This window comes from Ambystoma mexicanum, chromosome 8 (genome assembly GCF_040938575.1).
Source record: "Ambystoma mexicanum isolate Mex_15411 chromosome 8, UKY_AmexF1_1, whole genome shotgun sequence".
Taxonomy (NCBI): Eukaryota; Metazoa; Chordata; class Amphibia; order Caudata; family Ambystomatidae; genus Ambystoma; species Ambystoma mexicanum.
This window is the reverse complement of record NC_090929.1, coordinates 738983454-739010830: the sequence shown is the minus strand read 5'-3', so window position 1 is coordinate 739010830 and position 27377 is coordinate 738983454. Positions and strand designations below refer to the sequence as shown.

The following is a 27377-nucleotide window of genomic DNA, read 5'->3' as shown; positions in this document are numbered from 1 at the left end:
GAAAAATACTAATTATAGAACAGCTCTCGGTATCGGAGCCAAACTGGATTACTTGAACGCTATCTTTGTAGCCTCCGAACGTAACTTGTGCAAGCTGCAAACCGTACTAAACAATGCCCTCTGAGCAGCCCTGCGTTTGTCTAAACACGACGACGTCACAAAGGCCAGGAATGACGCCCACTGGCTCCCGATCGGTTAAAGGATTAAATTCAAAACCCTCTCCATCGTACACAGGTGCACCACAAACATTGCCCCGGCCTACCTATCACAACAGGGAGAGAAATACACCCCCACTCGCCTTCTAAGATCCTACGGTCACCAGAAACACCGCAGGAGGACAGAGCTTTCCTGTCATGGCCGCCAAACTCTGGAACACTCTCCCCATCACCCTGAGAAAGGAACCTTCCTACTGGACCTTCAGAAAAAAACTAAAAATGTTGCTTTTCACCTAAAGGATTCCCCCAAGCTAACTAATTAAGACATTCAGATACCTGCTTCCCCCTGCTCCTCGAACCAAGACCTTTTAGACACCATGACAACTCTGCCTCCCCCTCTTGTTTTCTAGTTTGTTTTTTTCTTTCGCTGTACTCTGTATTTTATTTTTGTCTCACAATGTAACAAGCGCCCAGATACCCAAGGGTTCAGTGCGCTGCAACAAATACAAAAATAAATAAATAAATCAATTTTTAAAAAGTATATCACCGGACTGCCCTGCAAGGCCTGCATTTCCCCACAGATCCCTACATCCTAATAACACACTGTCCCATGGCCCACATTGAACTTGCTAAATGTCTTGTAATGAATGAACATATAGAGTTATCTAGGGACCATTCTGTTGTGCACATCGCTTTTAGGGAAATTGTTTCAAAATCAGAAGTTAAAATTAATTTGGTAATCAGCATTTTTGTCAGCACGAATATTGCAGGAGAATTATTACACTGGCCCTCATTACGATACCGGCGCTAAACCATGGCGCTATTAGCACCATGGTTGGTGCCGGTATCGTAACGTGTCCGCCATGGTGAAATGGGGAAATACCGCCCCATTCCAAGGTTGGCGGGGCGGTATTTCCCCATTTCCCCATGGTCCTTCCCTATTCCCATTTCTGCCCCATAGGGCAGAAATGGGAATGGCGAAGGCGCTAAGTACGGTACCGCAAATTGCGGTACCATACTTACCGCAAAGGTCCCTTTGCGTGTCCCTACTTTAACGGCTGGTCTAGACCAGCCATTAAGGTCGGCTCCCGCAAAGGGACCTCGTAATTAGGCGCTAATGGGTTAACGGCGCCGCAGCCTTTTACGGCGCCGTTAACCCATGAGCGCCAGGGTCGTAATGAGGCCCACTGTCTTAAAGGGAATTGTAAATGACCAACTGTAATGTTTGCAAATGTAACTCCCACTGGGACATGTGTGAGTTGATGGCATGGCATTCAGGCTTGCCTCCTTTAATACTTTTATTTTCACTTGCATTTGTTTATTTGCAAGATTGCATATAGGGACGCAAGCTTGTTTGGCCACAAAGGAGCGTGCACATAGTAATCTAGCGGCTGCATGGGAGGCAGTGTCCTCTTATGCTAGTGAGAGTGTGAGAGGCGCCATGATCAGGCTTGCAAGGGCTGGATCGGACAGATACCTGGAACAATATGGTGGACAAACTTAGGACAAGTACATTTCGGCAGGTAGGCAGTCTAGCCAGCTAAGCATGAGCTGTGATCTCAAACTAGTAAGCGCTAGTGTGCTGGGGAAAAGAGAGGGAAGAGTCCGGTTAGCAGTGAGGGAAGGCGTAAGTAGTAAGACCGGAGAGGTGAGTCAAGAGCATAGTTCAGAAGCGAGGAGGTGGGCTTACTTTTGAATCCATTGATGTGGACCCTGTTTAGAATTGTGGATGCAGGGAGATCCAGGAGCTCTTTTGTGCAGTCCTTGAGTTCCTGATTCTGAACCTTTGTGCGCTCCATTAATCAGTGTCATTCTGGGTATTTTCAGCTAAATCAAAACCCTGGGCCTGACAATCCAATATTCCTACCATCGGATGCCAAGTATGACTGGCTGTTGGCCAAAATTTGGGTTCGTTCATCTGATTTCCACATCCATCAGACTGTCACCCACCTGTTGAGAACTCACCTGCTGTCGGAAGTGTTTGGAATCGCCATGTACAGACAACTGCCCGCAGTCCACCCCTTCTTTAAGGTAGGCGTTCTCAGAAAACTCATGCAATTATTAAAAGGGAGCTGGGAGAGAAACATTACATTACACCAATGTGGCGTTTAAAGCAAGTTACAGGAGTGGCTTCATTTTATGATGAAGCGTGAATTACGTTTAATGTTTACTTGTATGTGTGGAGTGTTTAAATGGAAATACAAGTGCGTGTCAAATAGCCGTATCTTCAAGACAAAATAGAAATTGCACTTCCTCTGTGAAGCGATCATTTTATGATGGTCTAAGCAGATATGCTATCATTGAAAGCTTGCATCCGCTTTTATATATTTTTATATTTCAAAAAGGCCCCCGGTGCAGCAGCCTTTTTGCCAAGACCACAGATACCATGATCTTATCACAGGAAGCACGCCTTCAGTACTTACACAACACTGATGAAGCTCGCCACTTGCATTAGCTCTTGTGTAGGCATGTTCCAGGCAATGCCATTGCATAACTATGTACCATTTACCAGCTGTTGACATCTCATGGGTACCAGCATTGTCCAAGTATTGAAATGTTGATCAGATATTAACATCATATGGAACGTGTCATGACACACATTGCTTTCATATAGCTGGTCTTTGCCTCCTTCACACAGGTACCAACAGCGTTGCCAGGTAACGCCATCAAAGGTCCTCGTACTCACACCACTGTGTAACACCACACTTACAGAGACTGTGTGTGTGCAAGAGATGGCAAAATAGGTTGGGTGTCTGGGTATTGATGGCTGTGACTAGCAAAAGCCTTTCCGGTGCTCAGACAAAAGCTATAACTGTTTGCTTGTTCCTTACAAAAAATCCTTTAGATCGAACTCTGGGCTGATGGTGTGCTGAGGGGGCAACTACACGGCTGTGTAAACTAGGTCTTGCCTTCGAGTATCCAGGACGCACGGGAGCAATATGGCATCAGGAGTAAAACGAGCCCAAAAACAACAGTTCTGCAGCTGCACTTTATGTCGGCGTAAATACCGTACATATTAATTATATCGACAAAATAAAAAATAAAAAGTGTGTGTTAGATGTTTCCCGATGAAGAAGCTTATGACTTATTAAGTAAAACCTTTTCCTTTGTGTCCATTCCACTCATCGAAAAACAATATTGACAGAATTCTTCATGGATACATATGCTTCCTTAACAGAATTCATCAATGGCTACTTACAAACTATCAGTTTGAATTATTTTCACTGCCACTTATGTATTTTAAAGCATACCAAGCTAACATGATTCATAGGAGACACCGTTTCGTCATGAATGGCAATATCTGATATCAGGTCTATCATGCAGCATAATCAAAACTGGAATCAGTTCTGGCCATTGTTATAAGTGCACGGTGTGTTTATGACCAATAGTCCCCTTTGCACAATGTAGCTTGAAATCCATTCGAAATGTAAAGCATGCTTGGGGAAATTGGAAACATTGACTCTCTGTGGTATGAGATATAGGGTATCTGGACTTTTCATCGAATTTAAATCCATCTAATACATTTCCATCGAATTTTATTCAACCAAAATCATTTCCATCGAAATTCATTTTCATTAAATAAAATGTGATGGATATTCGATGGATTTTTAAAATGTAAAATTAGGGGTAGGGTAAGGGGTAGGGCAACGGTAAGGGTTAGGGCAAGGTTTAGGGTTAGTGTAAGGGGTAGGGCAAGGATTAGATTTAGGGTAAGGGGTAGGGCAAGGGTTAGAATTAGTATTCCGGTTAGTGTAAGGGGTAGGGTAAGGGTTAGAATTGGGGTAAGGGGTAGGGCAAGGGGGTTGGGTTAGGGATAACGTTGGGGCAAGGGTTAGGGGTATGGCAAGGGTTAGATTTAGGGTTAGGGTAAGGGGAAGTGCAAGGGTTAGAATTAGGTTTAGGGTTAGAGTTGGGTTAGGGTTGGGGGTGTCTTGGGAGTTTGGGGGTTTGGAGGGCAACCCCCCTCCCCACAAAAAAAGAAAGCAATGAAATATTACATGAAGGTGGCCAGTGACAAAATCCTTTGAAGATTTCAGCACTGGACAGCTCCATGTGTGATAGGTTATTTATAACGCGCTTAATACCCAGAGGTTTCTAAGCACGGACCCGGGGATCGAACCTGTGTTGCTCTGTGTCATCTTGCTTCCAAGGCGACCACGTTGCCTCTAAGCTATCCTCCCGAGACGTTTTAACGTTACAAAAAAATGCATCCAAATGCTATCTTTTACATTTAAAAATCCATATCCTTCGAAACTTGTCAATTTCTATATTTGATGGACAGGTTTCAATGTATATGCACTTTTACATGTAAAGGATAGCATTTCGATGGATTAGCATTCGATGGATTTCCATCGATGGATTTGCATTTCGATGCTTTTACATCGATGGAAAGACCATAAACCGAGATATAGAAAGAGTGTCACAACAAAGGAATTCCCAAAGATTAGGCCATTTCTGAAGGACCCTGAAAGGCCTGTCACTTTAAGGAGATACAAGCTTTGTGTTGGTATGATGGCTCTTCTTCCTGCATCAAGACCTCCCTTTGGCTATCAGAATCCAGAAATCCCCTAGCTGGTAAACTGAACATTGTTTAGATGGTGGGGAGCTTCTGCAGAGAGCGAGAACAGCCATACATGGAGTCCTTATTTGAGGAAGCAGACACAAGCCCACAACTATGCAAACAACCTCTAGCAACTATCGGAGCCTACAGCTGTGTTATTCCAGTGCAAACTACTCCCATTTTTATGGTGCCTTTCTTCTCCTCGGTGCTGAAGAAACCGGCTAAATGCATTATAGAGTCAGTCAGACCACCACCCTGCGAGTGCCCCTGACGTGTAACCATAAGGGTGCAAGACATCCCGTTTGCAGTAGCAGTGCTACTCTCTCATCATTTGTTTTAATCTTTCAGACCTTCTTCAACCATGGGCTGGTGTGAGCTTACTGCTACCAACTCCATGCTCTCGAGCTTCGAGGCAATACTTCATAGCATTGCCATACCCTAAGAATTGTAAGAGAAGGATTCCCTGATGTGTGGTTAGGCGTTCGTCTTAGTGTACACTACCAGAGATTACACGATGTTGCTTCTCCCAAAGCCTGGGTCCTTTACAAGATGGTCTGGTGTCAAGATACCAGGTTAAACACCAAAACCCAACCGCAACTTCAGCTCTTGTTCTTCCTGTGGTTGAGTACCCCTGTCACAGGCTGAAAGAAGAATTAGTTCAGTAAAAATAGCAAGGTTTGATCAGAGAATGATTTTGAGAGAGAACAACTGGGAACAAATGTTATGCTGGAGGTTCGGAAAGGCTTGAGCTTCTGTCCATCAAAGCCTATCTTCAGTGGTCTTCCCTGGTCAAATGGGGTTATGGTCTGAAATTCTTTTGGTCACAGCTTGTCCAAAGAAAAAAACCCTTTCAGTGCTTTCAACAGTTTTTGGGCATTTGGAATGGGATTAGACTTCGATGGGTCATTATTTTTCAATGTTGATTATAGCCCTTTAGATTTTGACCATTGTCAGTTATGATCAATTACCTGCATATTTTCAATGTTGTAACATTTTAACTGTCATTCATAGTGACAGTAGAGTATATTCAAACTCCCTCAAAATCATCTTAACCCTTTCTTCAGAATGAGATGGTGTTTTACTAAACACCATGATAGTGTGCATCCATAATGTGACTGGACCTACTCTTTGCAGCATTATTTGGTCTCTTGTGTTGGCAGTAAAAGTTTAAAACACAAACACACGCCCCCACACCAAGTCACCCACAGACACTAGTTCATTCAACCCCTGGCTGCTTTGCAACACTACTTTAGGGGTCCATTTCTACAAAGAGAACTGAATTCTAACATTTCATCATGCCTTTTACATAATGTATTTCGGTAGCAAAGACCTGCCCCTGTAAGACTTCAGTTGTATATTTTTTTATGGTTGGCGCTATTGATGAAATGTGTATTATAACAAATTCTGAACCCACATTTCATGCTGTTCCTGTGTACATCAGTACCTTCAATGGGGGTCATTACGAGTTTGGAGGTAGCCATGGTGCTATTAGTGCCATGGCTGCCTCCAAACTCGTGTCCGGGTCCAGGTTCTTTGAATGGGGATTTACCGGGTCATTCCAACCTTGGTGGACCCGTTAAGTCCCCATTCAAAATACCCATCCCCATTCCCATTCGAACCCCCATAGGGTTCAATGGGAACTGGACTTGCACCCACTGCCAGGAACAACTGCCACCGCTGGAGGATCCTTCCCACTTAAGGTACCGTGTCCCGCCTGGCTTCCCTTGCCACTGACTGTACGGGGTAGATTTAGCCCCCGGCTTTCGAACCTGGGTTAGCCTGGGACACCCTGGCTAAACTTTTCTGAGCCTCTCTGAACTCTTTTCAAACTCTCTGCAAGACTTTCTAAGCCTAGTGTAACTGTGTGATCTTGGGCGCATTTGTGCTCTGCTCTCTCTAAGAGTGGGCCCAGCCTTTGGACTTTGGCTCAGAAGTGACTCTTGCTCTTCTGCCTTGCTAAAAGTGTTCTTAAATCATATAGTGGTGTATCTTCACATATCCTGTCTTTTTCCCTCCCTTCTTCATGAACTTATTGGAGTGCCATCTATAGTTAAGCGCTCACCTCTGTATGAAAATAAGTGCTGTTAACTAAAACTTACCGAATAAGGAATAAGGGTTGTATATATTATAATAGTAACTGTGTTTAAAGTGTTTTACAATAAGAGTGCTGGAGTGTTTCAAACAGTGTATTTTTAAGTAAATAATTATATACTTTGATACCAAAGCTCTGGTCAGTGTTTGCTTGTATTATTGTGTCTGAGAGCCTATTGTGCATACTGCCTAACTCTTCTTGAGGGAAGTCTGACTGCTCAGCCACAGCTACCAGGTAAATCTGGGTGGTACAGCCTGCTACCAAGTGGGTTTACTGCTAACACCTGTAGTCCTAAATCTTTTGCAGTGTTCCCAAAGGGAACTGCACAGGTTTCTGCCTAACACGGGTCATTCCAACCTTGGAGGACCCGTTAAGTCCCCATTCAAAATACCCATCCCCATTCCCATTCGAGCCCCCATAGGGTTCAATGGGAACTGGGAAGGAGCGAATAACGGGCCCGATAATAACGGGCCCGTTATTAGCTCCCTGGTTCCTTAGCGGCTCCCGCTAAGGGCAGCTGGTAAAACCAGCCGTCATTAGCGGGAATCGCTAAGGGTCCTTGGAATGCGGCAGTAAGGGGTTAACGGCACCGGCATCCTTACCGGCGCCGTTAACCCCTTACCGCCGCACTCATAATGAGGCCCAATGTATTTCTTTAGCAGTAACACCTGCAGTGGTGGGCTAGATCGACCACTAATTGCACACAACCCAAGTAATAGGACCAAGCAAACTGAGAGCTTTAATTAGAAGCCTGGCACCGCAACCAAACGATCCAGTCTGCCACCATGGGTGTTATTGCTACCAACATCCGGGATGCGTCTCGATGTGCTATTCGAGTATTGTTGTACATATTGACCCACCGGGATATGTGGGTGGTAGCAGAGCATTGAGAGATGGGAGTTCATCTTCAACTTCTATGATGTGAGAGGTGGGGAAGGTGAAAAATTGTTTGCAGAGGGCAATGGGGCAGCTACGTGAGAATGTGGAAGAGGGAATGGAAATGGTGAGGGCAGTGGGAGCAACTAGGGAAACCACAGCAGGATGATATCGAAGACTCAGGGGGAAAGGTGCCAGCCTCTGGATGGTATACAGGCTTGCACCATGAAAGTCAGCCCGCGTTCCTCAGCACCAGATTGGTTGTCGCTTTCTCCCTGAGGTGCTAATCTGCAATCACTTGTATTCAGCAGAAGTTACAACCTCTAGAACACGTCCTTGTTTTCTGAAAAATGATTCAGTTATTTTAATCCTTCTATTGTATCAACCCTAAATTGCTGCCTTTTTGACACATCTGAAAATAGGCATCTCTCACCCACAAATTCCTCTACCATGTCACAAAGCAATGCTTTCAAGCTGACCATTCTATAAACCAATCTCTGTGAAGCACAAGTTGTTGCCCTTTATTCATCAGAATGGGTACTGGGATGAATCTGATGATATCATCACTCCTTTCCCGGAGGTAGCTTCTCCTCATGTGGCCAGGGGACGGCAGCTACCTGATTCTGACCCTAGGGGTGGCTATTTGAGGGAGGATCACATGAGGGAGGTGACCCTCACTGGGTGTGACAGACATCATTGGGTGAGACATGGTATCCCCCATGTCCTTTTAGGGACACCCCTTCAGTAACTCAGGCATATTGTGGCTGCATCCTTCAAAATTCTCCAACACATAGTCATAGAACCTTTAAACATCACATAGTTAAATCAGTAACAAAGGCTAACACAAGGAAGATAGCATCCGGAATGAAGATTGCTCAGCTAAACCAAAGTGGGCGGTCTACCTGCTGGATAAATCCGATTGGCTCCAAACGGCTCCCTTTAGTAACAGTGGAGTTCAAAGATGGAGTTGTGGAGAAATGCAGAGATCCTACCAGCCAGACACTGCTGGGAAGCCAAGTTATCGGGAGGCCAGGCGAGCACAGAGACGCAGGAGAACTGTGGAGAAGACTTCCTAGCTTGGGCTGGTAATCCAGGAACTGGCGAGCTAGGCAAAGAAGTAGCATGAAGAAAGATGGAGCTGGCGTCTGCACCAGAGACACATTCACGCAGGCAGGAGAGACGCCAAAGTGGGATGCAAAGCAATGAGCTTTGTGCAATTAGGAAAAGCCAGAGTGATGCAGATCCCACCAATAGCCAGAGAGATGTGATGCAGTAAGTGGAGAGAGAGAGAGTGGAAGCTGAGAAGGACCTGAGGGGGGTGGGGGGGGTCAGCTAAGCTGAGGGAGCCATGCTAAAGCTGGTGAACCCACAGGGGAAGATCTGGGCCCCAGGAGGGAGCTGGAGAAGGCATTCCTGGTCCCTAACTGCAGCGGGAGGCACATTTCCTGCAGCTTATGTTAAGAACTGAGTTACCTAGTCCCTGTATTTAGGGAGATACAAGTATACCAGTGATAAAAGGAACTTGTGGAAAAGCATATTCCCCAGATCTTGAAAGTGAATGAACATATAAGAGAACTTGGCACAAGAGTATACCAGGTGTTTTGCGAGTCTGTGACCCACATCCAAATTGAATCAAGGAACTATATAAGAGAACCTGTCGGAGAGTATAGCAGGTGTTTTGCATGTTAGAGAAACCCAAGGAAGATGCATGCCCTTAGGATTTTGAATTGCAATGAATGTGGAAAGGACCTGGGCAAGAGAGTCATTTCCCTGGAAGTGAATTGCAACACCAAGAGGAGGGGGTTATCCTCTTGGCCTACTAAGGACTATTCTTTTGAAGTGTTTCAAGGCGCGACAAGGCAAGGGACAGGGAACAGAGGGAAGACAGACATCGATCCTACTAGGCCAGGTGTCATTCAGAATGCGCAAGTGCATGGGAAGAGGGAAGGGGGAAAGTGTGCGGCGAGAGGGGTGAAGTGCAGTACATGGGATAAAAGAATAATAACAATAAGTAAAGTACGGCCAGCTGGTGGCAAGTGCAAGGGTAAGTGCAGACATACGGTGTCAAGTGCTTGTAGTGGGACTGTAGGGGTACAAAGACAGTCACAAGTGCGGGGGTTGCCAGGAAGCCAGTGCAGGTGTGCAACTGGTGGTGGAGGGGACCTGCGGCTGGGAACAGAGGGTGGCCAGGTAACCAGTGCAGTGGCCACCTAGGTTTAAGGTGCCTAATTCCTTTGAAGATGGCCCTGAGGAAGACTGGGGAAAAATGAAGACACCTTGACAGGAATGTATCTATTTTCATGGTCAAAACAAGCCATTGATGCCTCTGCACACCATCTTTGAACAAGCGGGAGGTATAAAGAGTACCTGGGGGTTAGATTTACGTATACGCGCACAGGTGTAATTTATTATCCATGCTCTAGCAAGGCCCATTTGGAAGAGTAGTGTTAATATAATTAGCACTTACTTATAACCTAGAGGTAGTAGAGCCATAGCATTTTCATTCGTGCAATGTGAATTGACACATACAACTGGCACCTAGAAAGGTAGGACCAGTAGCATTCACTGGGCTTTCATCTTTCATCGCAGAAAGGTGCATTGCTGCAAATAAGACCAAAAATCAACACAGATGAACGTCAATATCCCTGCATAAGTATAACAGGCGTAGAGCAGACTTAATCAAAAAAGATATTTTCAACTGAGTCAACTTGCCACCGTGATAAGGTAGTGTCAACATATTGCAAAGCAACGCTTGCCTCTGGATTCGTAAACACTGTCCAGTCCATGTTGCACATAAGTGATAAGGTAAGATTACAGATTGGAAAAGCTTTGTTTTTAAATAACCGTCCAACCTGACCAAATGATAAGATATTGCAGAGAAAAATAAAGTGTATTATAAACGATTGTCAAGTTCAAAGTGCACATGACGATAAAATAAGAACTAAAACGTAAATGGGCCTGATTCACAAAGCGTTATGGGAAACTCCCACAACCATGCTTTGTGACTCGGGCCGAAATGTATATATCACACATCATGCTGTGATTAGAGAAAGGAAGACAATTGGGCAGAAGAGAACAGTTCTGTTCCAGAAGGAGGTTATTGATTGCAGATTAAAGCAGCAGATGGTCCTAGCAGAGATAGCTAGCACATGTATAGCGAAGATAGCAAGGCAACACAAAGCAATGCAGGTTTGAACCCCGGTCCAATGGGTTAGTTAATTGTTTTACTTTTCACTATGTAACGTTAAGTCAAACTAGAACCATTTTTAATTTCAATGTTTTCATTACAAAGACTTTGAAAAGCAAAGAATACACATTTTGTTTTTTTTCTAAGTATAAAACAGAGAGCACATTTTAATTGAAAAAAGCTTTAATTACTACAGCCAGCTTTTTGCAAAAAAAGCATTAAAAAAAGCCTTGTGAACCACCAGGAGGCGCAGGTAGTATGGAAGCCTGAGTACACATCTCCCCGTTAACTCTCGGCTAATGGTGAAATTCTACAGCCTGCCCAGCCCCTAAGCTGCTGAAACTTGCCTTCTGCGTAGTAAAAGGGAGCAAGAACCGAATGTCCACGATCCAAGCGAAACCGGACTGGGGAACCTGGTGAACAGACTTGGGGAAACTGCGCCCCAGCCGCCCTGTTTTCAGAGGCTATGCCGCCCCGCGAGAGCGCGCGGACACGCAATCGAGACACCTGGAGCATTGTGAGACACTGAAAAAAGGTCAGGTGTGGCCCACACACTTCTCCCACCAGGCAGCCTGAGACGGAGCAGGCCTAACACGGAAGCACCTTAAGAGGACAGTCGGTCAGGCCCTCGGAAAAAGCATCCAACGGAGGCAGACACAGGAGTTCCTGCAGGGGCTTCTGCAGCCGACGAACGCCCAGGCGCGGCAGCACCCAGGCTTGGTGCCATCTGACTTGGCCTCAGTTTGGTGCCGCAACGAAGAAGGCACACAAGCTTCATCCGCCGACTCCACAGCTACGAAGGAGGCGGCATCGTGGAGGAGACAGCACTACCTGGTGCCTCTTCTACCCCCAAGCATGAGTGGAGTGTATGAGCACAGTGAGAGAGGAACGCTGGAAGCGTGCGTCCGGAACATGGAGTCCCGACGACACTGACCGGAAGCAGCAGCCGTCAGTGAGGACAGTAAGCTGGGTATCGGGGGACCGTGGTCCCCGCTAACGAGAGACAACATTGCGCTATAGCTGCAGCCTGGGCCAGGCCATCTTGCATTAAGGAGGCGCTGGTAACACCGCAGAGAGGGTGCGGAGCAGGAAGATTAACGTGCCTGAGAAGTCACTGAATTTCTGGGAAAAGAGGCTCTGCAGGAGCGTGTCAAGCCGCGTCAAGCCCCAGTGGAAGTGCTATGCCACCGCGGAGGACCTCGTGCTGCTGGTGAGCAGCCGGCTCTGACTGGAAATATCTGCAGGTGCAGCTGCAGCAGCCGTAGAGCTGCAGAGTGACCGCCCATGGGTTCCAGGCGACTTCCACTCGAGCCCGGGGCTCGCAACGGCGGGTCGGCCAGGTGGGGGAGGGGCAGCCCATCAATGCACAGGCACTGCCGGAAGGCGGCGGCGCTCTGCTTTCTCTTCTCGCCTGTGCGAAGACATGTACTCGGACCTTCCTGCACCAGGCTCTGGGCGACAATATCCTGCCAAGTGCTCGAGGGTGCAACGCAACGGCAACGTGTTCCCCCTCGGATCCGGATCCCCTCCACGGCTAAGCCCAGGCAGGACATTGCTGGTGAAGTAAGTGGGCCGCTGGGGAGGAGGGAAACCAGGGACCAGTGCCTCTGTGCATGATACATCTGGGTCCTCCTCACGAGAGTGGGGGAGAATGTTACAATATTGATATAGAAGAAGCTTGCCGCCACAGCACCATTGAAGGTGGGGGAGACGCTGCGAGAGGGAGACGCTGCGGGAGGGAGCGCAGCCTGGCACCGATGATCATTTTTTTTTGAAGCGGTACACCCTGCCCCCGGTGTCTCCCGGGGATAAAGATTACTTGCCGCTGTGGACAAATACTGCGGGAGTCTAACAAAAACACCCCTGGGGGTGAGAGTGTACGGCTGGGGTGAGGCTGAACCTAACCCCACACCTGCATTGCGGTGCACCCCGAGCCTGGATGCGGGGCACAGGCTGTGCTGCCACCATACAGCATAATCCGATACTGATCGCCAGCAGCATACATACGTGAGAGAACACAGCCCACCCCAAAAGTGACAACGTCGTCTAATGGGCCGCACTGAGAAGAAAGCTGTAGGGGGAAGAAAGACTGGCCCAATGGATTCCTTTACCAGCTCCCAGCCACAGGAGGCATCAGGAGAGACGGCACAAACATCCGAAAATCGAGACGCAGACCCTTTGGACCGCTTGGCAACAATTGTGCAAAATGGGTTCCTGGCTGTCAACGTCAAGTTGGACGATATAGTGGCTACGATTAGGTCCCTGAAGGCCCGGGTGGAAAAGGAAAGCGCACGCATTTCGGAGGCGGAGAACAGAATAAGCTCAAATGAAGATGTGATTTCTCAGCATGGCCGAGATATAGCCCTGCTTCAGACCGAACTGCGCAAAACCGAGAGCAAGTGCGAGGATCTTGAATCCAGGTCCCGCAGAAATAACATTCGCATTGTTGGGGTCTCGGAATCGTTTGGCAAGGGCTCCATGGAAAGACAGGTGGAAGGACTACTGAAATCGGTGCTGGGAGCGGAATCCCTTTCGAACTACTTGCTCGTCGAGAGGGCTCACTGCACGCTTGCACCTCCTCCGAAGCCGGGAGCTCCACCTTGCACCATCATTGCGCACCTTCTAAACTACAGGGATAGGAACACAATACTCCGTCTATCCAGAGAAAAAGGAACAATACATTTCGAAGAGAACAGAATGAATATATATCCTGACTTCTCCGCGACCATAGAAGCGCAGCGTAAGTCCTATGAAATGGTTAAGAAACAACTACGGCTCTGTGGTGTTCCTTATGCTTTAATTTTCCTGGCAAAAATGAGAATTCAACCCGGAGGGAGAGCCCACTTTTTGGAAAACCCTTCCGAGGCCATGGCTTATGTGGAGGCCTCCATTCCGCTGCTCCCTAGAGACCGAATGAGGGATCAAAATGCGAGACGCAATCCTGGCGAGGACTGAACTGATTTGGCGGGCAGATGAGTCTGCGCCTTCCCTGCAGTGACTCTATGTCTTCATAAGTCAGCAAAACTGAACTTGAACAAGATCCGTTGGTGTCGGGCTGTGGAGCCTCCTCCGTGGGTGTGCAGATGGCAACACTAGCCGACCCTATGGAAAGGTCCACAAGCTCATTTAAAAAGCCCATCGGGCAAGTTCTGATTGTTAATGGGCAGCATCGTCAAGTTGGGGGAGATGATGCGGGTGGGGGGCCAAGATGTCAGGTAACAGTTAGCTATGCTGAGCTATCGGCAAAGTGGGGGAAGGGGGAAAGTTGCACTGTTCTTAAGTTTGGTTTGAAGAGTATGTGGTCTCGCGGTTGCGATTGCTGCTCCCGTAATGTAAATATTGGGAACGGTGGATGACATGGCAGGTACCAATACATATGGAAATAACGGTACAGGGGGGGCTGAAAATATCATTTCTGTCTTTGAATGTAAGAGGATTGAACAACCCAATGAAGGCCAGGAAGGTTGGCAATTATGTTTCTAGACATCACCCTCAAGTCGTGATGCTGCAAGTAACTCATGCAATAGGTGCAGTGAACAAAAATGTGATGCCGAAATGGGGGAAGACACGGTATTATACAAATTACTCGTCTCAGTCCAGGGGGGTCATCACTCTCATACATCCCTCCCTGGGGTTCCGGGTAGCGGGCCACAAGGTGGACGTGCAGGGCAGATATGTTCTGGTATGGGGGAAATGGCTGAGAAACATGTTACATTGGTGAATACATATGGCCCTAACATAGACGACCTGTCTGGGAGACTTTCAAGGTCAGGGCTAGAGGGGCACTCCTGTCGAAATCTACTGGCCTGCTGAGGGGAGTGAGGAGAGAACTGGAGGAGGTGGAAAACGCCCTAAACAACCTTGAGGAAACCTATAGTCGCAAACACGATAGGAACACCCTAGCCGAAATCCATGAACACATCCATGATTTCAATGACCTGGCCACCAGAGAAACACAGTATATGGCAGCCCCGTCCAGAGCACGCATGTATGGCGAGAGCAATAAGGCGGGTAGAACACTGGCTAATCTGATTAAGCAGGAGCGACAGCCACAACCTATTACTAGTATTCAAGATGTGAATGGCGAGGTCAAAACAAGCGAAGTGGATATAAATGGTGAATTTGCCCAATTTTATCAAACACTGTATTCCAACAGGGATAGCAAAACGACCACTGAGATAATGGCATACTTAACATGGTTAGGGCTCCCACAACTCCCACTTGAAGCAAATTGGCCCTACATCAACCAATCACTGTGGAGGAAATGGAAGAGGCAATCATGGGGCTGGCGTCTGGCAAAGCACCGGGTTCCGATGGGCTGGGGGCTGAATTTTATAAGGAGTTCCGCAAGGAGCTAACTCCTGTGCTACTGGGGGCCTGGGAGGAAGCCCTAGAGGGAGGCATACTACCCCCGACAATGAGGGAAGCCATCATAACTGTACTACCTAAACCCCGACGCCCACCTAGCGACATGTCATCATACAGGCCCTTATCACTTATCAATGTCGATGCCAAAATATTTGCCAAGGTTCTGGGGAACCGGATGGCACCATTAGTCTCGTCATTGGTCCATCCTGATCAGAATGGGTTCATTCCCCTGCGATCCACTGCATTGAACCTCCGTAGATTATTTGGTATAATGGCCCAAATTGACCCCGGGAGGAGTGCAGCTGCCATTGCCCTTGATGCCGAAAAAGCGTTCGACTCTGTGTCCTGGAAATATCTCTTTAGTGTATTGGAAACATTTGGGGTGGGACCTACTTTCATTGGGTATGTGCGGCTGCTCTATGCCGCTTCAGGAGCCAGAGTATGCACTAACAGAACCATCTCCGAGATGTTTTAATTAGGGAGGGGCACAAGACAGGGATGCCCCTTCTCGCCCATTTTGTTTGCCTTAACTCTCTACCTAACTATCTCCCTTCTCGAGCTCATCGCTCATCCGCCTCCAACTCCCTTAGGGTCAGTCGCTTCTCCAAGCAACGAGTTGGTGGCAGATCACTCTCTTCAGCAGGGGCCTCTATCTGGAACAGCCTTCCTGCCTCCTTGAAACTTGAGGAGAACCATCTCCGGTTCCGGAAACACCTCAAAACCCTCCTCTTTGCTTCTGTTTTCTCTCCTCCCCTCCCTTGCTGAATTCCTGACCGTAATTGCCCTGGTTACCTGGCCACCCTTTTGATCTCTGGCCTAGGCCCCGTCAATTACCCACCTGCATTGCCTCCCTGGCAACTCCTGCACTTGGGGACCGTTTTTCTGTATCCTTTCAGTCCCCTTACTAGCACTTACGTCTGCACTTCCTTGCACTTGCCACTAGCTGGCTGTTTATGTGTCATATGTATTCCACTTCCCATGTACTGCACTTCCCCTCTCCCTTCCCTCTGCGCACTTTTCCTTTGCCCCCTTCCCATGCACTTGCGCGATCTGAATGACACCTGGCCTAGTAGGATCGTTGTTTGTCCTCCCATTGTTCCCCCCCCTTGCCTCATCGCGCCTTGAAACACCTGTGTATAGGCGCGTTATAAATGCCTTATCATATCATATCATATCATACTGGCCGAATCACCTTGCTCAAAATGAAAGTCCTCCCCAAACTATTATATTTTTTTGTAAACATACCAATATGGCCGGGCAGAGACTTTTTTACTAAGCTAGTCGTTAATAGTAGCCTTCATATGGAATGGTAAGGTGGCGAGAATTGGGTGGGAAAAAATGACAGACCCCTATGACACCGGAGGTATGGCTGCTCCAGACTTTGAGCTTTATTACCTGGTTGCCCAGGCGCAATTTGCGAAGTATTGGTATGAGGACTCTGGGGAAACACCACATACGTGGGTGGAGGCACACACTATATCCCCAGTGGACATTAGGTCAGTCATATTTAATACAAGACACAGGGACACCTGTGATTATGACCCGGTCAGCTGCACGGTCCGTGCTTGGGGCGCATTGTTCAAGAGGCTAAAGCTGGAGACACCATATAACTCGGAGGTTCCCCAGTGGAACTTTACAGGTATTCCCCCCACGTTTGAAGTGGATATTCAGGAGGTCTGGGACCCCCACATGGAAATGAGGGTAGGTGATATGTTTATAGATGGCAAATTTGCAACTAAGGAGGACTTCGTGAGAGCGATGGGGGTGGACCCCTCAAAGTATTGCAATACTATAGAGTAAGGGCTGCGTTTCAGAAGAGGTGGCCAATGTTGCCAGATGAACCTCCCCAACATCCCTCCACACAGCTCATCACCATGAATGCCGGGCTGGGTATCTCTAAATTGTATGCAGCAGTGCAGACCCACACCCCCACAATAAACCAGGTCAAAGACAAATGGGAAATGGACCTGCAAATGCCCATCCCGGAAGATAAGTGGAGCAGATATTGTGCACTGACGAAAAAAGTTTCATTAAATGCGGGTCTGCGCTTGATACAATTTAAACTCTTAGACAGGTTGCATTATACGCCGGCTAAGCTGGCAAAATTTGGTGTAGAGCATAGGGGGGAGTGCCCCAAATGTGGGGCTCAGTCTGCGGGCTCCTTTCACATGTACTGGGAGTGCCCTGCCCTTCTGAAATTCTGGGGGGGGGGTGGCTGAGCTATTGGCTGCAATCACGCAGATACCCCTGCAATTAACCCCCCACAAATACTTGTTTGGAGACATTGGCAAGTGCTCGGAGAAAACCAGGAGACTATTTAATGTGGCATGCGCAGTGGCAAAGAAATGTATCCTACAAACCTGGAAAATGTCCACACCACCAAGCATGACCACTTTCCTTCGCGAACTGACATATGTCAACGAGTGTGAGGAACAATATGTTTTGACTCTCCCGGGGGCAAGCCGGCCTAAAGACATATGGGGTCCCTTCCGTATGTATCTATGTGATTTGCTCTCAGATGATGATGAATACGTATAATGTCAGTTGTAAATGTCTTTTCTTTTCCTGCTTGTCGATTTGTGTGAATTGGTGGGAGAGAGTTGCTTTAGCTGTCGGGACCACTGTTGTTGAACAATAAAAAGAGTTTAAAAAAAAAAGAAAAGGTCCATGCTAGCCCGAACATTTAGGCAGGCCAACCTTGACATCCTCTTTGTCCAAGAAACTAAGTTTAAGCAAAAGGGAGATTTTGCTATGAAGGGCAGCAATCTGGGGGGTCTATATGGGCTTCAGGGCCAGAAAAAAAAGGAGGGGTAGGTATTTTGTATCGCTCCGCCCTGGGACTACAAATATCGCAAACACGCAGTGATCCGGGGGGGCATTCCTTATTGTACAGGGCGCAACTCGGTCCACGGAGGTAACGCTGTGTTCTGTATTTGCTCCAAACACCCAGCAGTTACCCTTTAGTAGGGACCTCTTCGCAAAACTAGATGGGGTAAAATCGGGTTCATTAATCTGCGGGGGTGACTTTAACCAGATAACAGATTCAGCGTTTGGACTGGAAATCATACAGAGAGGGTGCTCCCCCCCCAAACAATAAATCTTTCCAACACCTAGTCTCAGCACATGAACTAATCGACGAATGGAGGACAACTCACTCACTGAACAAGGCCTACACGTTCTACTCTCCCCCCCCCCCACTAAACCCACTCTTGCATAGATTATATCTTCCTGGAAGAACACCTCAAACGTTTAATCACAAAACGAGCTATTGAAGTGGTGGGATGGTCAGACCACGATATGGTCACGAAAGACCATGAGCTGGGTGAAGGCGTACCGGTAGACAAACGATGGACGTGCAATGACACGCTGTTTAAGGATGTACTCTTTAGGGAGACTCTAGACGATGAAATACAAGACTTTTTCAAAAGAAATAACACAGGTAAAATCCCCCTCCCCACAGTCTGGGAGGCAGTGAAGGCCACGATAAGAGGTCCTATAATAGCCCAAGAATCCTCAGTTAAAAGATTGAAGCTCCTAAGAGAGACCCAGGTTAAAAAAGCCATAGAAGACATAGAACAAGCCCTGGCGGGGGAGGAGGGTACTGCATCAGCAACAAGGGCAGAAATCAGGAACCTCAGACAGGACCTTAGGGAGATATGGATGGAGAATGCGCTGACTCACCTAAGATTCGTGAAACAAAGGTATTTTGAAAAAGGGGACAAAGCCCACACACTACTAGCGGCTAGGCTTAGAAAAGAGAGAGCAGATAGAGCGGTTTTAAAAATCAATTCCGTCTCGAAAACAGTCCTAGTAGATCTGATAGAAATCACAGCCCGCTTTGCTCAATACTATGAGCAGTTATACACGTCAGACGTTGACCCTTCCCCAGAGAGTTCTGAAGAATTCATGGCCAAAATCACATTCCCACAGTTTTCTGATTCAGACCGAGACCTTCTGAACAGCCCAATTAACATAGAGGAGGTTGAGCAAGCTATTTCCCATCTAAAGGCAGGATCAGCGCCAGGTTTGGACGGGTTCACCCCTGCGTATTACAAAAGATTTAAAGGTGCATTAACCCCATTTCTAACGCTCCTGTTCAACATCATCATGGCAAAAGGTCATGGCTCCACCCACCTTCCCAGAGGCCAGGGTTATCGTCATACCCAAAGAGGGGAAAGACAAGTTAGACTGTGGCTTTAACAGGCCAATTTCATTGTTAAATGTTGATTCCAAAATATATGCAAGCATCCTAGCCAGAAGATTAAGCAAAGTGCTCCCTAGGCTGATACACAATGATCAAGCGGGATATGTCATGGAAAAGCAGGGTGCGGATAATGTCCGTAAGACACTAGACCTATTGGCCTCTATTACATCTCCAGAAGTAGAAACAACATTGATCTCAGTCAACGCCGAAAAGGCCTTTGACCAGGTGGAGTGGGGATTCATGTCAAACATCCTATACAAAGCGGGCCTGGGCTCGGAATGGATCAGAGGCAGCCCAAGCATTATATCAAAATACCCAGGCGAGGGTCATAGTGAACGGGGTCACATCGGCACAGTTCTAACTAACCAGAGGGACTAGGCAGGGGTGCCCCCTCTCCCCGCTTGTCTATGTGCTGGTCATGGAACTTCTTGCCCAAAATATTAGGCAGAATAACAGGATCAAAGGGTTCTTCAGATATGGCAGTGAATACAAGCTTGTTTTGTTTGCGGATGATGTGCTGGCCTATGTCACTCACCCTTCGCAGTCGATCCCAGATCTCCTACAAGATTTAGAGGAATATGGATCGCACTCAGGGTTCCGAGTAAACCAAAGCAAAGCATTAGTCCTCCCCTTTAAGTAGACTGATACTCAGCTAGTAGCAGCTCCACAAGCCTGCGGTCTCCAGACTTCACGATTGAGCATTCTATTCCTGGGAATCACCATCACAAGAAACCTACGAGACCTATATTAGGCCAACTATAAGCCACTCTGGTCTGTGATCCAACGTGACCTAGACAATTGGAGCAAGCTCAACCTTTCTTGGGCTGGCAGGCTCACCGCAATAAATATGAACATCTTGCCACGACTTCTTTTCCTGTTCCAATCCCCCCGATCGTACTCCCCAGCACATATTTGAACACAGCCAAAAAGCTCTGCTAGCATTACTCTGGGATAACCAGAAACCAAGAATTGCATATAAAACACTTATCCTCTCGAAAGAGAAGGGAGGTCTAGCTTACCTTACTATGCCACTGCACAGCTGCACATACTGGTGAACCACATCCGGAATCCAAAAGTAAGCAGTGGATAACTCTGGAAAATTGTATTTTTGCCCAGCAACAGTGGGTGAGTGGCTATGTGCCCCTCGAGAGGCGATCCCACGCGAAGCATGGGATCATCCAGTGCTAAGGGCACTATGGGCCATTTTGAACAAGGGAAACGCAGGCCTGGCTGGAGTAACTACCTGGTCCTCGCCCCTTAGCTGCATCTGGGCCCCCCAATCAGGGACTCTATTTCAGAACCCCTCTGCTTTCAGCCCCAGTACGAACAAGGCCTGGTTAGAGCAGGCTAAATATGGACAGATCGGAAGTGGAAGGGCCAGCTTTAACGCCCTCTTACCCCATTTGAAAAAATACTGAACATGCACACAGGCACCAAAGGTCTCATAACGAGCATATACAGGGCGCTCATAGACAGGGGACACCTTCCACCTCCAAACACTAAAGCTAAGTGGGACTCGGAGCTGGGCTAGGATGATAACCAAAAGGGTTGGGACGCCATATACAGAGCGGTGTGGAAGATCTCCATTGCCATGCAATACAAAATGCACAACTGTAGGATCCTAACGCAGTGGCACCTAACCCCCCAACGCCTGGCCAAAATGTATGAAGGGATATCCCCCTATTGTTGGACGGGATGCACACAGGTTTGCACATATTGGCACCAGTGGTGGGGATGCCCCTGCATAAAGTTGTTTTGTAAGGAAATCCTGGGGTGGATCCACCAGATTGAGGGTATCCACAGAGAGAAAACTCCTCTTCTGGTCCTGTTTGGGGTCAAGCTAATTGAGGACAGATACCTGCTCCTCCCACACAGGCCTCGAAGCCTGCTACTTGCGGCACGTGTCTGCATTACAATAAAATGGAAAGCCTCCTCTATCCCTACCAACGCAGAATGGTTGCGCAAAGCAAAGGAAATCTATGAGATGGAAAAGCTTAACTGCCTTGCTAATGGAATCACATACACATGTTGACCAGCAGTGGCTTCCTTTCCTGCAATTCTTTAGACATGTTGACCCCGAGTAACGTGCCAACCTGGTCCAATTCCACAAAACACGAAACACTACCACCCGGATTCGCAGACCCGGGATTCACAGCAATACTTGCTCATAAACTGCCATCACCCAGCAATAAATTAGTCAGAGCCCACGACATGACGCACCCCACCTATAATGCTTGAAAGACCCTTTGCACGACTCACATGTTCCTGGCTGACAATGTTAGCTCTCATCTCCCACAGGTCAGCAATCAAAGCAAGCGGTTAGGACCCAGGAGGAGGAAGGGAGGAGAGAGGGGGGGGGGGGTGGTGGGAACATCTTTACTGTCTTTCTCTTTCTGTCCCTGACTCTTCCACTCCATTCCCTCTCATCTTTCCCTGCTCTCTTTGATGACGGGGCAAAGGGGACGGGGGTGTATCCTCTAATCTGAAATTTCAAAATGTTAAAACTCAATCTTGTTGATCTAAATGTTTGATTTGTTGATTGCATTTTTGCCATAATGCTTCTGTATTCGTAGATCGCAATAAATACATATTTTTAAAAAAAGCATTGTGCTACACAGATTGCGTAGCTATTAGCATATTCATTTTAATAAGATTTCTAAATCCCAATAACAGAGCCCATTTAATTGATAAAAGCTTTAATTATAATGTTCAGACATCTTTGAAAGAGCATTTTGCTACACAGATTGCGTAGCTATTAGCACAGTAATTTCAATAAGATTTCTAAATCTGAATAAGAGAGCCCATTTTAATTGATAAAAGCTTTATAGTACAGCAAGCTCTGAGAGAAAGTGCGTAGAAATATGCAGATTGCTCAGCTATCAGCATTTTAATTTTAATGAAATGGTCCAGAAAAGGGTAATCTGCATTCAGTGCATCATGCATTTGTTGATGCAATAGATTTTGAGAAAGGTTTTATTTAAAAGCTGATATATTTTAGAAACCGTTTTGTGAGCACAATAAAAAGTTACTTTGAACTTTGTTTTTAGAGTAATCAACTGAGGTTGGGTTTTGTGTCTAGAGGCAACTAGCAAGAATATTTTCTGAGATGATTCCGAATTGCAACATCACTGTTCTGAAATCGCAGATCAGTGGTATATAGGGTTTAAGGATGTTATCATGTTATTACAAAGTACAACACAGCATTGATAATGTTTAGGAATGCTGAAGTGAACTAAATTGTTTTTAATACATATTTTAAAAAAATATCAGTTTGTGATTTTTTAAGCCTTTTTGGTCTAGTGGATGAACAAAAACAGTTGAGTATCTTATTTGTTAGGAATATTTTAGCAATATCTTACTAATGGAAATGTGCTCATGACATAAGGCTGATTAAGAACACCACTTGTCCAATTTCTTCAAAAGGGATTGTGTGAGGGCAAATGCATGGTAAAGCATGCTTTATGAAGGAAGTTGATAGAACAATTGGTCACTGGCTCCCTTTCTCTATTTTTGACAAGTGGATTAGCAGTTCAACCCTCAAGAAAAACATTTCTCAAAACTAAAGCTTCCAATGAAGTCAGATAGGATGAAGTCAGAAAGAGAAGCCTGTGGTAAATAAGTATTTATTGTTATGTTCAAACTGAAGGGAGTTCTTTTCTTCAAGGTAAGAGGTCAGGAACTTGCCAGAGTTAAAATACATGTCACCCTAAATGTTAAAACATGTTGGTTTATTGTTTATATGTTTAAATATTTTATGGTATAAGATTTTTGAATATACTTATTTTTATTTTATTTTCAAAATGTTGTGTTTAGTCATACATTAGGCTTTTCACAGTTCTACACATACAAAACAAATATATTTACACATATAAACAAAATAAATGTTTTATAAAATTCATTACAACTTATTGAAACAGTCCCTCTTAATCTCACCTTCTCAATGACAATTTGATAAATCCCAATTCATTTAACAATCTTAAACGTTCCAAAGATAAGAACGTTTCATTTCCTGCTGAAGCAAAATTATTAAGTCTCAGCAACCTGGTGGCTCTGCACCTAACTAATACATGTTTCATGTCTTGCATTACCCCTTCCCCACATAAATCACAATTCCCCGCCTGAGGTGGCTCTTTGTTTTTCGGAGTCCGTGAATTTCTTTGATCACGACTATATTTAGTTGAAATTTTAGTAGTTGAGATCTCCATCTTGCATTGGGAAATCGCAAAAGGTAGGTCAATACAAACCCTCTAAAGTTTATCTAAGACAGGAAAACTCTTAAAATACTTTGTTTCACCAAACTTTGATTTTGTCAGGATCCAGCCCATTCTCATTAGAGCATTTTCAACTTTCAAAGGATTTTCAATTAGCTCTAATTCTGATCGGTCACAGACCGCAAGTTTCTTATATGCCTCATCTTTAAATATGAGGAGAAAGTCACAGTTGCCTTGATTCAGGTAAACTCCTATATCAACATATAGTGAGCTCCTCCTAGGCAATACAACTAGCCTAGAAAGTGCTATGATCCTCCAATCCAAATGGGCACATAGTGATTGCAAGCCCCGCTCGTAGCGTAAATGAGACATTGGGAGGGACATGAGCAGGTTCAATACCTTCTTACATATACATCCTTCCCATCTGGTCCAATTGAGCTTGCGGCCAGGGCTCAATATCCATGCTGAACAATATCACAGAATATATAGAATTTTATCAAGGAAGTAGAGAAAATCTACACTATGAGTATGAGATTTATTTCATTTGGCAGATTAAATGGACTGACTTTCTCTCAATGTCTGCTGCCAGGGCCTTTATCGATGGACAGGCCCTCAACTGAAAGCCCAGATACAGGAAACTTCTTTTATGACTGGTAAAGGCTGATTGCTCAGCCTCCATCCATATTTTGGAAGTTTTCAAATAATTACAAAAAAAAGGATGTTCAATTTCACTGGGTTTATCTGAAGATCATTCAGATTGGCATCATTTGCAAAATTGGATGGTATGCGCTGGAGGCCTACCGATGTACAATCAAGGAGTACAATGTCGTCTGCATAGGCCATCCAGTTTTTTGTGCATGCACCAATTCTGGGACTCACAAGAAGAGCATGGGGTGAGAGTGTTTCTGCCAGGTTAGCCAAATAAAGGTTAAAGAGACAGGGAGCCAATATGCATGCCTACCTCACACTCTTGCTTGTTGGAATGTGAGATGTCAGATGAGCTTGCATATCAAGCCTAGCTTGGATGCTGTTGTTTTCATGAATATCTATAATTATGGCTTACAGACCCTCTGGGATGCCCCAGCATTTCCATTTTTGCCATAAACTGCCTCTATTCACTGTATCAAATGCTTTTGATAAGTCTATCCAAGCTTCATATATTGTGGGGCTATTCTTTCTCCAGGTTTTCAGAAAGAGTACTGATGGCAATAACCTTTTGCAAAGACTCTGTTTTCACCAACCGAGCCTAATCAGAAATCTTCCCTATAGTCAGATGCTAAGGGCAAAAGGATAGTCAGTGACCCCTTGGATTATGAAAGAACAGTGAAAGACATGGGAGACAGGTTTTTGGAGAGAGGCTACTCTACAGCTGAAAATACACAGCTACAAAGGACAGAAAAGATTTGTTGAAACCTCAAGTAAAGGAGAAATCCACACCTCCATTAGTGTTTGTATCCAAATTTTCCAGACAAAGAAGGCGGCTCAATACCATAATTAAAAAGAACTGGAACACAATAACGTGTGATCAAAAAATAGAACACCTGTTTAAGGAATTTCCTACTTTTGCGTATCAACGTAGTCAAAACCTTAAAGACAAACTAGTGAACACTAAACCTCCACGCAAGAAGAAATTCACAGACCGCATTGGAACATTTCTTTGCCTCTATTGCAGTAATTGAAACTATATTATAAAAGGACCAATCATCAGTCATCCGCACTCTGGAGAAAAAATCAAATTAAGAGACTATGCGACTTGTGACACTCAAAACATCATTTACGGCATCAAATGCCCATGTGGATTTTTCTATGTAGGTCAAACACAACGCACGGCGAAAATTCGCTGGAACGAACATAGATCATGCATCAGGAACCGAACAGTTACCTCAGCAGTAGCAAGACATTGATGCGAGAAACGACATAGTTTGGCACAGATAAAATTTGTGATCCTGGAGGTGGTACAAAGAAACAACAAATATGAAAACTTGCAAAAGCGACTTGACCAACGAGAAACATACTGGATTTATCGACTGGGCACTCTGGCGCCAAAGGGTATCAATGAAGAGATAAACTATATGTGCTATTTGTAATTCTGCAATGTTTTACTTTTTACTTTTTTCCTCTGTTTCTAGGGTTGAACCTTGCTGTTTTGCCGTCTGGGATACCCCTGTATTCTAAGCATGTCTCCTTGGTTTAGATCACCAAGCTTTTTAATATGGACACCTTTATAGAACAGTTCACCATTTGTGGTCATAAAAATGCATTATGAATATGCCCCACCCTGGGCCAACTAACACATACCTTAAAACTGCAACTGTTGGTAATTCCCTGTGTTCCACTGCAGATTTTTGCAAATTCTACTTGTAACTACATTCTTTGTTCTTTTGACGTTCTTGGAGTTCTATGCTTGAAATGATATTCTGTTTGCTTGATTGCCATTTAACCTTTCTACGAGATATGTAAGATTTTGTGCCAGCGCCACAGTCGCTTTTTTTTATTGGAGAAAGCGCACGCATTGTCTATGCACTGGTTTGCAAAGCTTCCCTGTTCCCATGGTGATTGTCCCGCCTTCTGTGACATCACAATGGTGGGACCCAAGGCGTACGTGTATCTACACGACGCCGTAGGGTCACCATGGAAACATTCAAATACAGAAACAGTCATTCGCGCGCGCTGGTGCGAATGCAGTTGTCACTGACACAGCGTCTCTGACAGGTAAGGTTGACTCCATTTTCCCCGCTCTTACGGCTTCAATTAACGTTTCTTGTTATTAATTAGTTTCCCTGTGGGCTTTACAGGAGCCCGCACTTCTACTCGTTGCTTCTCACGCATATGGAGAAACATTTAGGAATTATTTGAAACCCAAGGTATGGGAGATTTTTTATAAACAAGGTTTTGTTAATTGGCGGTATATACAGATACTCAGTTATTGACAAAGAGCTTTTTCTGCTTTTTTCTTTTCATGTTCTTTCCGTTGTGGAAACCTTGGATTGGGTATGTGTTTAAATGTGTTCATCTAAAACGTTGTTGTTATGCAATGGTTGACATTTACTGAAAAGTTGGTTAATGTAAATAGATCATTGAATCAATGTACCGCCCTGATGAAGGTTTTTTGTAACCGAAATGCATTGGCATTTGTACATATGATCCTAACCATATTTGGTGCAGCCTCATTGAATATGACAGAATAATATTCAAAAAGAGCTACGAAAAATGGATGTGAATAAACATATTTATAAATCATCATAATTGACGGCGATAATTTATTACTATATAAATTGTGGACAAACTATTTGATACATTATCTTCCGAATGTTCAGCCCTCTTTAGGGCCAACTGCGAGCACCAGTTCCTGATAGAGCATTTTTACTCTATCTCTTTGTTCCTTTCTCCAGGTTTTGTCATTAATGATGTTTTTGATAAAAACCATTAAGCGTTGTGGATAGCCCTTTTCGAAATCCAGTTTGGTGCTTGGGGAGGATACCATTAGACTATGCCCAATGTTCAAGTTCCCTCAAACTATACCCGAAAGAAATTTACTCTCTACACCTACAAGGGAGATAGATGGCAGGATCAGCCTGGTCGCCCTTCTTGTAGATGGGAATTATTATTGCCTTGCTCCACAAGTCCAGTGTAAGAGGATTCAATTCAACACTACAGCTAAGTCAATGCCTAGTCTGGGATACTGAATGGAAACCCTTATTAATATATCTTTATGTCCAGTTC

At 45.5% G+C, this 27377-nt stretch overlaps 1 protein-coding gene across 1 annotated transcript in view; it reads left to right on the top strand.

Moving 5' to 3' along the window:
• The window catches only part of ALOX5 (arachidonate 5-lipoxygenase), an 846300-nt gene that overhangs the window by 399736 nt on the left and 419187 nt on the right, over nt 1–27377 (top strand). Inside the window, exon 8 of the mRNA XM_069610558.1 lies at nt 1983–2186. Coding sequence (XP_069466659.1) covers nt 1983–2186 — 204 coding nt within the window. The remainder of the gene's footprint in view (nt 1–1982; nt 2187–27377) is intronic.